General features: G+C 37.3%; 2 protein-coding genes across 2 annotated transcripts; one reads left to right on the plus strand and one right to left on the minus strand.

Moving 5' to 3' along the window:
• The first annotated feature begins 1085 nt into the window (after window positions 1-1085).
• LOC107220460 (carbonic anhydrase 2) lies at window positions 1086-10464 on the plus strand. The gene is made up of 6 exons (XM_015659068.2): window positions 1086-1340; window positions 6316-6360; window positions 6671-6832; window positions 7894-8141; window positions 8204-8440; window positions 8872-10464. The coding sequence occupies exons 1-6, from the start codon at window positions 1304-1306 to the stop codon at window positions 9115-9117; spliced, it is 975 nt and encodes a 324-aa protein (XP_015514554.1). The 5' UTR covers window positions 1086-1303; the 3' UTR covers window positions 9118-10464.
• An 851-nt stretch (window positions 10465-11315) lies between these two features.
• On the minus strand, window positions 11316-12504 carry LOC107220467 (coiled-coil domain-containing protein 12). The gene is made up of 3 exons (XM_015659076.2): window positions 12344-12504; window positions 12035-12173; window positions 11316-11938 (listed from the first exon to the last, which is right to left on the minus strand). The coding sequence occupies exons 1-3, from the start codon at window positions 12472-12474 to the stop codon at window positions 11720-11722; spliced, it is 489 nt and encodes a 162-aa protein (XP_015514562.2). The 5' UTR covers window positions 12475-12504; the 3' UTR covers window positions 11316-11719.
• Between the last annotated feature and the right edge of the window lie 854 nt (window positions 12505-13358).

Here is a 13358-nt window from a genome sequence, read left to right on the forward strand (position 1 = left end):
GAATTTCTTGTGTGAAAATCATACGAGCTTTATGATGAATTTCCGTATATCATTCCTCAATTTATTTACCACACGAACTTTTGTTATAATTAAAGAAGTCAAATAATGTATATTTTTTACCTGACGTAATTTCTCAGAAAGATAATATTGTTTAAAAAAACGCAAGAAGTGCGAGCAGCGAACATTTTACTCTTTAAAATGTTTCTAATGTTTAACGAGCTCGAAATATATACGCGAAGTTGAGGTGGATCTATTCTTACCGCAAAAGTTCTATAGTAAACTGTCTCGTAAAAATAAAAATGACAAAACTAAATTTAGTACTCTGCAGTTGAAGGATTATTCATTAATCAGCTTTCACTGAAATATATGAATATACGATAAATTCAATACCTTCAATTAAAGAGCTCACTTTTCAAGAATTTTTCATATTTATCAATTTATTACCTCAGGTGCTATACATAAGTTTTCCCAAATAATTCTATCGTTCGTTCCTATTACAACCCTTAACTCGTGATCTTGGCTGGTAAACGGAACTATAAACATCGGCAGGCCCATTTAATAGGCATACCTGTAAACATTACGAGCATTCTTCATATCTGTTCAGACGTTAGTACGTCTTTGAACTCTATACAACGCAGACGTATAACAACATCGCGAGAACTGGCCAACTTGTCAGTGAAACGGACAGTTAGTCACTCGGCGTTGTTCCGATGGATTGTGTAGAGTGATTCAAGCGAAGTGTATGATCTCTGAGGAAGTCGGAGAATAAAATCGAAGTGACAAACCGCGAGAAAACGATCGACACTGAGTTTTCCCAGTGATGTGATATCTGATTGTGAGGTGAACAGTTAATATAAGCGTCGGTCTAGCTTCCGGTATCAGAATCGCTGTAAATTACTCGGGTAGAAGGAAAAGCCCGGAGAATCCTACCACTCGCTGATTCCTAATCGCGAAGCTAAACTCCCCACCAGATCGGCCTCCTCTCATAATTCATCGAACCCGACGTCGTGCCTCGATCCCGCTCCTGGGTGTCTGACGACGAACGCATCCTGCCGCCGGGGACTTACGACGTTTTAAATATAACAGACGTGATGTTCCTCCGGCAAAAGGCTGCGGTCGTATTTAATATGGCTGTCCGCTACGAATGCGTTCAGTTCTCGTTCAACCACAACCGATCCCGTACCCCATGCATAAAACATTCTTCACTTGGCTACACGGACCGTGATCCTCATTCGCCTGCACCACGCACTAAACCTTCAAACAGCTATTGTTGGACAGTGTTGGACAGTGATCGCTCGCCGATATGAAGATCTTGGTGTTTTTGAATTTCTTCACGATTTGTAAGTGAACTTCAAGTCATTTTACTACCCTTGTTTTACTACCCGTTCTCCCTTTCGAGATTCTTTTAGGTATTCATCGTCTCAATGTTTTGACTTTCCATTGAATCGTCGGTAACAACGTCCGCCTGTGACGAGGGTAGCTTTTTTCAATTCAAATCCTGCTCGCATAAGCAAGTCTGTATCTGAGGAATTATTGACAGTACGTCCGATCCATAAATGTTTTTCGCTTTGTCTGCTTTATTGGTATTGAATGTTTAACCACGGACACCCTACGGTACCGTATATTTCATTTCAGACCGTAACAGTTCACGATGATTCAGTTTATCTGGTTTACAATCAGGTAATGGCATGTGAATTTTAATTATATTCGCTCTTTCATTCAGTCTTAACTCTTACAGCGGTGCCTTTGAACTTTATACGTAGTCTCCAGCTGTGCAGCATTTGACATTTGAATACTTAGACGACATCGTGAGCTGACAAAGCTAAATCAATATCTAAACTAAACAACGCACCGATTTTAATTGTTCTTACAAGTTCAGTTTCACAAAAACCGATCATTAACTACCGAAAATTATTAATTAATCGATTTTATCGGAAACTTCAATATTTTAACTTATCAAACCACGGTCTTGTTTTTATAATCACCGATTATTTATCACACGATAACGGATCTGATGACTTACCTCTAATTGAACGGAAACTGATCACGCTATTCAAACGTCAAGTTTTGCTGATTTAAATGGAAAAACGACAAGCCAATGAACTAGCTCGAACGAATCACTGTGGATACTGTATCCGATAGATTATACACTCGTGCATGTGATTTCTTCCTGATTTCAACCTGCGCATTGAATGCTGCATCGTTGTCTGTTTAGCATGTTTGAGCAGAGATAAATGGAAAGGGAAACAAGCAGGTAAATCAAAAATTGGATAGCTAAGTATATTGCCGTTTCGAGGGCTCCCCACTAGCTTGTAAATAATATATACACATAAAGCTACGCTAATTATCAGCTTTCGGCAGGTAGAAAAAACTTGTTCTTTCAACATACTTTTACTCTCTATAAATATTGTAATTAATGCAACAGCAATTTTCCTTTTTATGACACACTTAATTATAGTACATTTAAAATATATTTCAATGTCAACAATCAAGTTTATGCCGAATTTTATGACTCGATTTAAATATTGCCAATAGGTCCTTACTATTTTTTGTGTCAATCGCAACCAACGCTAATTGTTGTAACTCCTGCGTTGCAAACGAGTTCATCAGATAAATGGTCAAAGCAGTTGCAATAATGATGTAAAGGAAAAAATTTGTCCGGGGCTTATTAGCTAGTCGGTCCGTTAAATGGATCCATTATCCATTTTAGCCAATTTCTATGAAAGCGTACGATTCGATAGATCACGGGCTATAATAATCTTACAGTATGCACAATTTCCGCAATCTGCAATGGAATCAAACTTGACAATAACTACTTAGGATGACATGCAACGATGTATATATTGTCGCTGAAAAGAATGCATGAAACGATCTTTGGGTTAAAAGAAACGTCGTAAAAGTTTCACTTTGTTCAATCAGCACCTCTTAAGAAAATGAAGTATACGCCTGTCGTAAAATACCCATCCACGGATGTATTTACCGATCAATTGTTCAGAAATTACTGACAATAATTACAGTGGATATGGTAATACACTTGTCTACGGGTATAATACACATCTGACGTAAGACAATTCACGAGACGAGTATCAGTTTTTGTACGGTAAATAATTCTCGCAGTTTCAATTCGCAGTTAAAAAGGTGCGAAAAAATTTTGTCGACCGGCAGTCGGTTTTACATCACACGCGTGGAAACTTGAGAAAAGGCATAATATGTTACTTTAAAGCCCCGCCTCATCGTTTAAATCAAAATATGCTCAGTCAAAGTTCTTAAACGTCGAATTGGACGAATCCGTATAAATTGTTCCAATGGGCTCGAGGAAAAATCGATTCTAGCTTGCGTACTACAAGATCATCATACTTGTTGACGAAGAAATTGAACACGGGTAATTATTTTGCTGTATTCGTCATCCCGAATAGCTATATGCCTATAAGTATATAGATTACCTATTTGTCATCGTGATACACCGCGATGACGTGTGAAAATATAACGTAACACGTACGTATCGATTGTAAAGAGAAGTATAGAAAAAATCTCGTATGCGTGTAGCTGATTACAATCCTCACATTATACTTCAATTCTATTGTACCACCACACACGGAATACATGGGAAACCGGATGGGAAAATTTATCAATCAGAATAATCGTCGTTAATAAACATCACGATTATCGCTATTATCTATGTAGATTTTGAATTAAATAACAAAGTTGTTGCTCACGCTACGAAGTGAGAGGTTTTTCGTAATCAACTGCCAGCGATGTTAAATGTACCAATTTCGTGATACATGTACCATTTTTTAGGGTTCCGTACCATGTACCGAGTAAAAAATGTTCTGGTACGCAAAAATACCAGCTTCTTTTAATCTTCAAGAATGGAATATCAGTAATTGTTATAATTACCAATTGTAACATCGATTGTCTTCATTATTAACTGTTCACAATAATAGTTTTTTCTGAACCCTCAAGTTATTTAATACGTATTCATTTTTGCATCGATTGCATTAGTCAGCCATATGTGTCAAGGAGATGATTTTGTCACAAGTTCGATCATGGTTTCCATCGGGTAGTCGATGCCATTTTTTTTTTAATCTCTCTCTTTAGAAACTGCATCCCCATTTTTAAATAAAAAAACACTCAATAAATATTAATAATCAATGATATTAGTAATTTTATCATTTAAATTTTTAACAATAACTAACAAGGCTAATAACAATAATGATTATCATTATCAGTGTCATCGTTTTATCAAATATGGACAAAATGTTTAACCAATTACGATTAACACATACTACAGCGACCATGCTGTTGTTCGAGTAAGTATACCAGGTTTTTATTTGAAATACCAGCTCTTAGCGACACCTGTTCCGGGATCGTCCAGCCACTTTCCAACGTCGCTCTAATCAACGCAAAGCGGTATATCATCCAACTGACAATGTCTCAGGTCCTTGACTCGACTTAACACGATTTAATCCAACGGTTACCTGGGCGCATCCTCGACCGCAATATGCACTTCTCGTGCATATCTTTCCCGGTGCATCTCGGTCCTTGACGGTCCCCGGAAGTTGGCATTCCTAGTAGCCACGTATACCTATAGCTATAAGTTGCAATAGGGGCACCTGCATTACAGATGCGCTGTAGAACACTCTTATATCATGCATCGTCGTTTGTTCGTAGTAAATAAAAATACCGTGTCAGGAAATATTGTTAGTAGTTTTTTTTTTTTTTTTTTTCATCAAGTTACTGGAGATTATTGTCCGTTGTTTGCTCACTGATTCGATTTGTATACGTGTACTAATTTCCCAGAGATAACTTTCGAGAGCTTTAAAATCAGCAAAGTTAAGAAACTACGCCGATTTAGTAGCTCAAGAAACATTTTTTATCAAATATTCTTCGAATATGCGTCAATAATTTTATCAATTCACGCGTTTTTAGGATTTCAATTTTTATCGAAGGCCCAAACGCACACCGATTACGCTTAAGAATAAGCGCATATAGGTATAACCATTGCACTTTATCATCTTGCAGTATTGTGGATATTCACGTCGCATCGGCAGATGTTACAAGTTAAAGGTACACAAATGATCCTCCTTCTTCCATTAGAACAGTAGTACATACAATGAAATGCATTCCGATGTTAGCCTTGCGAAACATTCTACAACACATAACGATCACGAGTATCACTTGAGTGAGCTATTCGTAGCAAGTATAATCTCGTAATATCGCCTTATGCGTATAAACAAGAGTGAAGTTTAGCGAATCATGTTTTTATGCGGTAAATTGGAGAGAAAAAAACTCGCATTCCGGATTTATTCTGAAATCCGGTAGCTGTGAACCGACCTCTCACCTCTCGCCTAGCTTTCAACGGTTAATTAGCACGACAATAGCGCATGAAAAACGGGCGAGCATCTTGGAAATTTTCTTGTTATTCACTCTGCGGGGAACTTTCACTTGAGGAATGTTCCGCGTTACGCCGAATGCACACCGCCCTTCTTTTAAATAAACAAATAAATTTTCCTGCTACAATGGGCGATACCTTATAGCTACAAATGATCCGAACTTTCCGGTGCTTGGCCTATTGCCGATCTAGAAAGGTTACGTCTGCCTTCCTTATCACCTATTCTGTTCAACGTTGATACGGCCTTACGTATTTCCTGTATACCGTACAGCGTGCATGTATAAACCAACCTGTTACTTGCACGTAATTATATAACTTGAATTGCACCGGAACTTTCTGGACTATCACTTCATGATTACCTTCAGGCACCATTGTAAATAATGGTCTATTTTTAGCATTTTCAATCACCGATACATGACAGATAAATCGAATCAAAATATTACGGAAATGTAACAGATAGAGGGAGTTGTAGCGATACGATTGATTGGATAGATATAATGATTCAACGCTTTTCTCAGAGCGGCAACGCACGCAGGATATTCCTCGCTCGGATCTTTCAGTTATGATATTAAAAGGTTGCAGTTCACTCACACGCTCCCAACGACGTCGTTTATCTGACTAGTCATGATCCAGTTTCATGCTTACATTGATGGAATTTATTAGCAGGTAGAAAATCGTATATATATATATATATATATTTTATCATCCGATTCTCACCGATAAGGGTTCAAGGCATGTCAATTCTGGAGTAACTTCATCATGGTAACTTTCATGTGCATGTATGTTGTACCTGTTATGACTCGTATGAACATCTAATTAGCGACTTTCGACTAGTCGTGTTCGCTTGTTATTTGTACTTGAAAATATACTTCGTTAATACATACGGCAAGTACATTCTAATCTTTTTTTAATATTTGTTCCAGATTCTACAATTCTGGGTCAGGAATTTTCGTACAACGGGCTTCTTGGTGAGTAAAATATTTTACAAGTGTGCTATTCAATTAACTTTGACAGATTTATATCATTCGTGTTCGGAGTATTTGCATCAGATATGAAGGTCATTTCGTGAGAGCCGAGGACTCCAAAAAGCATTTAATAAATTATGCTTATCTTGTAGCTTGAATCCGTGTACTGACTTGGACCTTCTATAATTCGCATCCTTGAGGCCAACTCCTTTCCCATTTGCTCACTGATTTATTATCTGTGTACAGGTTGTTGATTTATTTGTAACTAGACCCTTTTAAAACTGGTTCCCTTTGTCCCTTCTGACGATAACAGGTCCTGCGTACTGGGGCAACAAGTATCAAACGTGCGTAGGAAAGCACCAATCTCCGATCAACATCGTGGAGCATTATGTCGAGAAGGTCACACTTCCACCATTGTGGTTTTCTGGTTTCAACATACCTAGGAAAGCCATGCTAACCAACAATGGCCATACAGGTTGGCATAATTATCCTTATGACATTTTCTAACTTAATTTTCAACAAATTTCGGCAATGAAAACAATATTTGAAGCCATTAAAAACACTGTAGTACGAGCTGTAGAATTTTTTATAAAGTCGATCCGTTCTAGTTCAGTTAAAAACCGCAATAATAACATAAATCATCGTGATCCACGTCTCGTCCGCCTTCCTCATCGTACAGCTAATAACTTACATATATTCTAAAGTCGAGTGTATATTGCACGTTTGCACGTGATAACCGTGTCTCTTATCTCGAGCTATACTTCATAGGTATCGTTTAATCGGATCTGATTGCAACCGTAGATAGGATCAGTTAGGTGTCAGCAATTATAATCGCTACAAATAGTCGTATAAGGCATTCAGATTAAAAACTATTTGCATGATTAACTCTGAAAAACTACTCCATGACCGCGTTACATCGTACATGTTGTGCATTCAGAAATACATGTTTGAAAAAATGTGTTTCAACGTACCTGCGTGTTACGTAATTTGCTGTCCTCCGGGGTAACTTAAAGAGGATACAAGTATAACCATGTGCATATATTTACATAACTCGTCTTGTTAAACTAGACCTTGATGAGATACTATTACCAATTTATTACGCTTCGGTGTACGAAGACACCCGTTTTGAAGGATCGTACATCTATCGGGGGGCTGTATTTTACCAATAGTATTCGTATAATAATATCACGTGCACGCAAAGCTAGATCACGGTTTGAATTATAGTATATACGCATGTAACGCACGTTATTTTACTCTTTCAAAGTAACATAATCGACATGCTCATTGTCAGAAGGTCTTTGAGTAGGCATAATTATAAGTATGTATACGTAAAACACGAATACTGATGTTTCGTCTCAAACATTCTAAAAACTAATTTTCAAAACCGTATCGTTCGACCATTGAATTGATACTGAAAAGATTGCAGTCATTATAACCATAAAGGTCAAGTATAATTCTAAAAAATAATACGTCATTCGTTGAGGCTTCATCGATTGGGAAATAAATTGTAGAACGCAATTTTTTTCTTCTTTCAAGTACTCCTAAAGACAATTGGAACTGACGTTCCTCTCATAACCGGTGGACCTCTCAGAGACGACGTCTACGCGTTTGAACAGCTCCACTTTCACTGGGGAGAGAACGACAAAGAAGGTTCAGAAGATAGGATAAATAACAGATCATTCGCTATGGAACTTCATGCCGTATTTTACAAATTATCATACGGATCGTATAAAGCGGCAACCAATTTTCCAGACGGACTCACAGTATTGGCGTATTTCGTGACGGTAATGTCGATTATACATATAGCTTAAAAAATTCCAGCCACACACTCACGACAAATTCACAGGTTGCCGAAACGTTTGATCCGACCTACAGCCCTTTGGTCGAAACGTTGCCACTCATCGAGGACATTGGTTCAGAAGCTGTGCTAAGGGATAATCTCATCCTCGAGTCTATCCTGAAGACGAATCAGCCTTCGATGCAAAATTATTTCACGTACAATGGTTCGTTGACGACACCACCTTGCTCCGAAGTGGTCACGTGGATAGATTTTAAAAAGCCGCACATACTTTCCCACGAACAGGTGAGTAGCAATATTTATATTATGTAAGGTAAACACCTCATTGAAACACCCAGAATTCATGAGAGGGAAAAAAATCGCGTCTTTTACCGCAAATGAAAGTCTAGTCTATATATGATGGTGTAATAACAGGTGTATCTAAGTGCTAAAGTGTGTAATTACCTTCTTTGTGCAAACCGTTATTACTACGGGGAAAAAAACGACCGTTCTTGTTGACCAATCTTCCCAGTCTCCTGCACGTGATCTGGAATTAAATAAATCGTTGAAACTACCAGTTTTAACATTATTGTAAACAACTTACGGTCGAACGTAACGTAATTATCGAGGACAGTTGAAGATGCTCTGTACTTATTTTATACCGAGTCACATCAAGATTTTACATATACAACAAATATGTTACACATACGTATGTCTGCACGTATACCATCTTGCAGATTGAGGCTTTCCGTCGAATTCGTAGCGCAGAAGGGGAAAGAGTGACACATAACTTCCGGCCCGTACAACCTCTCGCCGACAGGATAGTCTTTGAGAATATTCCTGAGACGAGCCACGACTACAGCCACGGGATTCCTAACCATCGCAATCATCATCATCCGCAACAGTTTGCGGGACAACTTGCGAACAGAGCTTCCCTTCCGATTATAGTTATTATTTCATTAGCGACTGTTTTACGTCGATAACATCATTTATCATCGCGAAAAAAGAACTAAGGGTCGTGCCATATTTTTATTTCAACCACTCATTTTCAGCTGGTTAAATACACAGTAGATGATAAATGATAAGATCAGCAAGTATTTTCTCATAATCAAAAGAAAATCACAACGCGAGGCTAATCTATTCATCGAGTTACGTGATAGTATCTAAAATATCTCAGAAATTCGTCGCACCATGTTTTTATTCGAGTTTTAACACTTTTTAATGACGTACTACAATATGGTGCGTTGCATAGTTTCAATATTAGATATAAATATAATTTATACTCGTTTCGCAATCGTATCATAATGTTTGAAGATGTATCTGAGCCTTGTTTTTATGCGGCGTTAAAGCATGAATGTCAGGACACCCGTGATAAAAATTGTGAGAAGTGTTTCCGCAGGACAGAAACCTAGATTCTATTAATGGTTACAGTAGATTACAAAATTTTTAACAATCAATCAAGTCTCGCTACCATTGTTTAATGAGAAATTTTAATCATCTACGCGTATCGTCGTCACTCTACCATGTACGGCATAAATTTTCAACCGGCACCGCAAACTCATAAATTATGCTGTAATTGAGTATGGCATTGAATGATAGTGTATTCGTAAATTTATGCGTACTTTTGCGGGCGCATTTGGCATTCGATATTTCGAGCCCACAGACTGTTGTTAGAAGTAAACGCCATGTAGAGGATTGATTTTTCATCGAGGAAATAAGTATAAAATCTCACTGGAAGCTAATTAAATATGTATAAAATACGTTGGCTACAATTGGGATTCTAATATGCGGGCGTGGCTAGGAATGAACGTCAGAAAGGAAGTATAATCGGCAGTTGATAGTTTTACATTTTGATATCGAATATCGTCGTGCAAAAATGCGTGGAGGCCATGGGCTTTTATTTTTTTAAATTCAACTCAATATCATAGACTTAATAATAGTATCATGAACTACTAGTTCAATTAACCACATTTCTCTTGGAGTATTAAATTTTTATTCTGCCACGAGATTGCTTTTTCCAATGCTTTACTCAAAAGACGGAATTATTATTGTAAGTATTTACTAGTTGTATCAGCATTTCCGTCCATAAATAATATTGAAATATTCTGTGTAACTGAATTTTCGTTGCGCTAGTATGCGTGGTATTATTGAGTTTATTCCAAGAAGTAAAAGTGGTAGTTTTAGTTACTAACAGCGTCACTAACGCATTATTTAAGTATCGAATATGTATGTGACTAACGTACAGATATAGAGCGTTTGCAAATATTTATTAGTCGTCTTATGCCATGTATACTGGAAACTTATTTGAATGAAAAATGTTGTGAATCCTGCTCACGTATATTTCTACACTATCCTAAATCGTAGAGGCGTATCTTTAATGTTAGATGTGTAAAAGTAGCCAGCTATTTTAAAAATCGATGCGCTCTATGCGAGGATTATCGTAACACGTTACTTATAAATTACTACAATTTGTCAAAAGGTTGCAACTTTACAAACTCACAACAAATAGTATGTGAGTATAGCCTAGAAGTTAGAATCGATGCATCAGTTTTCAATCTCTAACAAAGTAAAACAATTTTAATAGGTTTTAAGAATAAATTACTCATTTACTACGTTAGGTACAATTATATTCTTTTCAAAAAATTCTGCTCGATAATTGCTGTCGACTGTATCGTGACCCAGGACGTGGGACGCAACTATTGTATCAACGAGTCAATTATAAATTCAGGCAACCCGGAAAATGAAAAGCTCACCCCCGAGACAGCGAGGGTAGTGCTCTGAGGGGTGACTGAACCCCAAGGCACGGTACAATGAATGAACGCAATGTGCAACGGGCTGTTCTGAAAGACAGAACACAAAGATGCCTGCGTCACTCGAGTACTCGCATTCAAAGTGGGTTGCCTTGATGGATATGCCGGAAGAATAAGACTATGTACGTACACTACCGAAATGTGGTAAATGCGCGAAAAATCTGTCCCGCGCGCAGATGGCGCCACTGGAGATCGAAGCGATCAAATTCAAAATTGAAGCGCTCGGCGCGAGGAATCATTCCAAGATTATCACCCAGCGCGACAGGTCGCTAAGCGAGACTCGTAGCAGCAGATACACCCGGTAACAATAGTAATACTGGCACTAATAACGGTTGGCAGATGAATAGAAAGGATTTTCGCAACTACAATGATTAAGATAATTTTCTGTTTCTTTATTCAGTAAATTTATTACATATATTTTCACACTATGTTTCATCAGTTCATATAATTCGTAGATAATTGATATTTATTATAGGTATATATAAACGAATGAACGTTCTGGAATGAAAACAAATTCTACAAAATTAAGATTTCTTCTCTGATTTAAAATTAGAATGTCTAAGCAGGATATCTCACTGATTTAAAAATGGCTATATACACGCGAATTGTAACGAAAATCTGTAATCCTACATAGTAGTTTACCAGGTGTCAAAGTACTTGAAAATGGTATATACACATGTAATTGCTTCGATACAATTTGCTGATTCCACGCAATCAAATACGAACTAAGTGTTACTCAATGCAATTGTCAATGACTTTCACTTATTCTATATTGCTATTCTTCTTCGTTGGGTTTAGCATTTGCAATTAGTTTGGAAGAGTTGATCGGTGCCATATTGACTATGGAAGCAAGATTTTCTTGGCCCTGCTTTAAACGCTCGCGTATCAATTCAGCTATAGCTTTCTGAGTCCGCCTCTCAAGCTTTTCAAGTTTTTTAGCAACATCCCTTTTCAAATCCCAGTCAGGTTTCCGTGGCGCCAAGCTGCTTATATCCTGCGTATTAAAAATCATATCAAGCAACATCAAAGCGGAATAACAGTAAGAGTTCTCAATTTATGACATTAAATTCTCGTAAATTATTTCACTCACAAGTTCCTCAATCACAACTTTTGAATTAGCAGCACTCAGTTGATCCTTCACTTCGCTCTCAACATCTCCGGGCTTAGCTTCGTCCAATACTTGTTCTCGCAAGCTATCATCCTGAGGTTTGTAACTGCGAAATTTTGGTCTAGAAATATAAAATGAGTGTAAGACAACTGATTTAGCAGAAAAATAAAACCTCATTTTCAACCTTTATTATTCTTTTATAAATATTATTTTTTTTAGGTTAAGTTTCGAGAAAGTTAGAATCGAAAAAGTGATTCAATTCTATAATACAGTGAAGAAAAAGATACCTACTTGGGTAGAGTTGAACCCTCTGATTTTCCCTGCTCTTTATTTTCGTCAGTAATTTTTCTCTTCAATGCTTGCAGACGCTCCTTTCTCTTGAGTGCCTCGTCTTCGAGCGAACCTACCTTGTCATCCGCCATTCTTGTGGTCGATAGACGTGAAGATATTCATGGATGGTAAGCACGAAACGCGGCCTGCGTAACCATGGTAACCACGTCGCCTGATGCACTGCGACTAGTGTTACATGTGAGTACAGTGTGTAGCCTATGCAATAAAATTAATTCTCTTACAAATGGCCCGCATGCGCTAGTAGGCCATAAATGGTAATCGTCCAATACGTGAGGTAAGTGTACCAGTTATTAACACGTTTAGAGCCAATTATTGACCCTTTTATTTTTCAAAATTATAAATTTATGGCAAAAATTAAGAATTTTTCCATGACTAAAACCAATTGCTATAGGCTATACCGTTAAACACTAGAAATTTATTTTTTGGTAATTTTAGAATTGAGAATCAAACATATACAATCAAAAAAGGTCAATATTTGGGACAGGGTTAATAACTGGTACACTTACCTTATACAACGTTAGTCTCACACGATTAGCTCTCGACTTATTATTAAGGAGGTCGGTTCAGGACTTGGGTGGTTTACTAAAAACCGACTCCGTAAATCGACTTTATTACGAGATAGTCGTATATTAAGTATTTATCAAATTATCACAGCTGTTGGATTCGTTATATTTCATCTTACGATGGCTCATTTTGGTCAAAACACTATTTTCTACGAGATCGATGAAACAGATTTTTTTCTTTCTTAGTCAATTCAACATTGCCATTTAATGGTCGTAATTAAACTCGGTGTAATATTGTAAGATGCAATATTTAACGATGCCAGCATGTTAAAGAAAAGTGGTTGCGCGAATTTGTAGAACATATTCTTCTTGACAAAATGAACTATCGTAGATTGAATTAAAACGAACATTCTATGTCTTTAATCATTTTGGAGTGATTTCAAACGAAGTTC

Source organism: Neodiprion lecontei, chromosome 3 (assembly GCF_021901455.1).
Source record: "Neodiprion lecontei isolate iyNeoLeco1 chromosome 3, iyNeoLeco1.1, whole genome shotgun sequence".
In the NCBI taxonomy this organism is placed as follows: Eukaryota; Metazoa; Arthropoda; class Insecta; order Hymenoptera; family Diprionidae; genus Neodiprion; species Neodiprion lecontei.

Coding starts and splice junctions, on each gene's coding strand:
- LOC107220460 (XM_015659068.2), top strand. CDS start 1,304: ATGAAGATCTTGGTGTTTTTGAATTTCTTCACGATTT. Junction 6,833..7,893: donor AACCAACAATGGCCATACAG/GTTGGCATAATT, acceptor TCTTCTTTCAAG/TACTCCTAAAGACAATTGGA. Junction 8,142..8,203: donor TATTGGCGTATTTCGTGACG/GTAATGTCGATT, acceptor ACAAATTCACAG/GTTGCCGAAACGTTTGATCC.
- LOC107220467 (XM_015659076.2), bottom strand. CDS start 12,474: ATGGCGGATGACAAGGTAGGTTCGCTCGAAGACGAGGCACTCAAGAGA. Junction 12,174..12,343: donor GAGGGTTCAACTCTACCCAA/GTAGGTATCTTT, acceptor TTATATTTCTAG/ACCAAAATTTCGCAGTTACA. Junction 11,939..12,034: donor AAGTTGTGATTGAGGAACTT/GTGAGTGAAATA, acceptor TTTAATACGCAG/GATATAAGCAGCTTGGCGCC.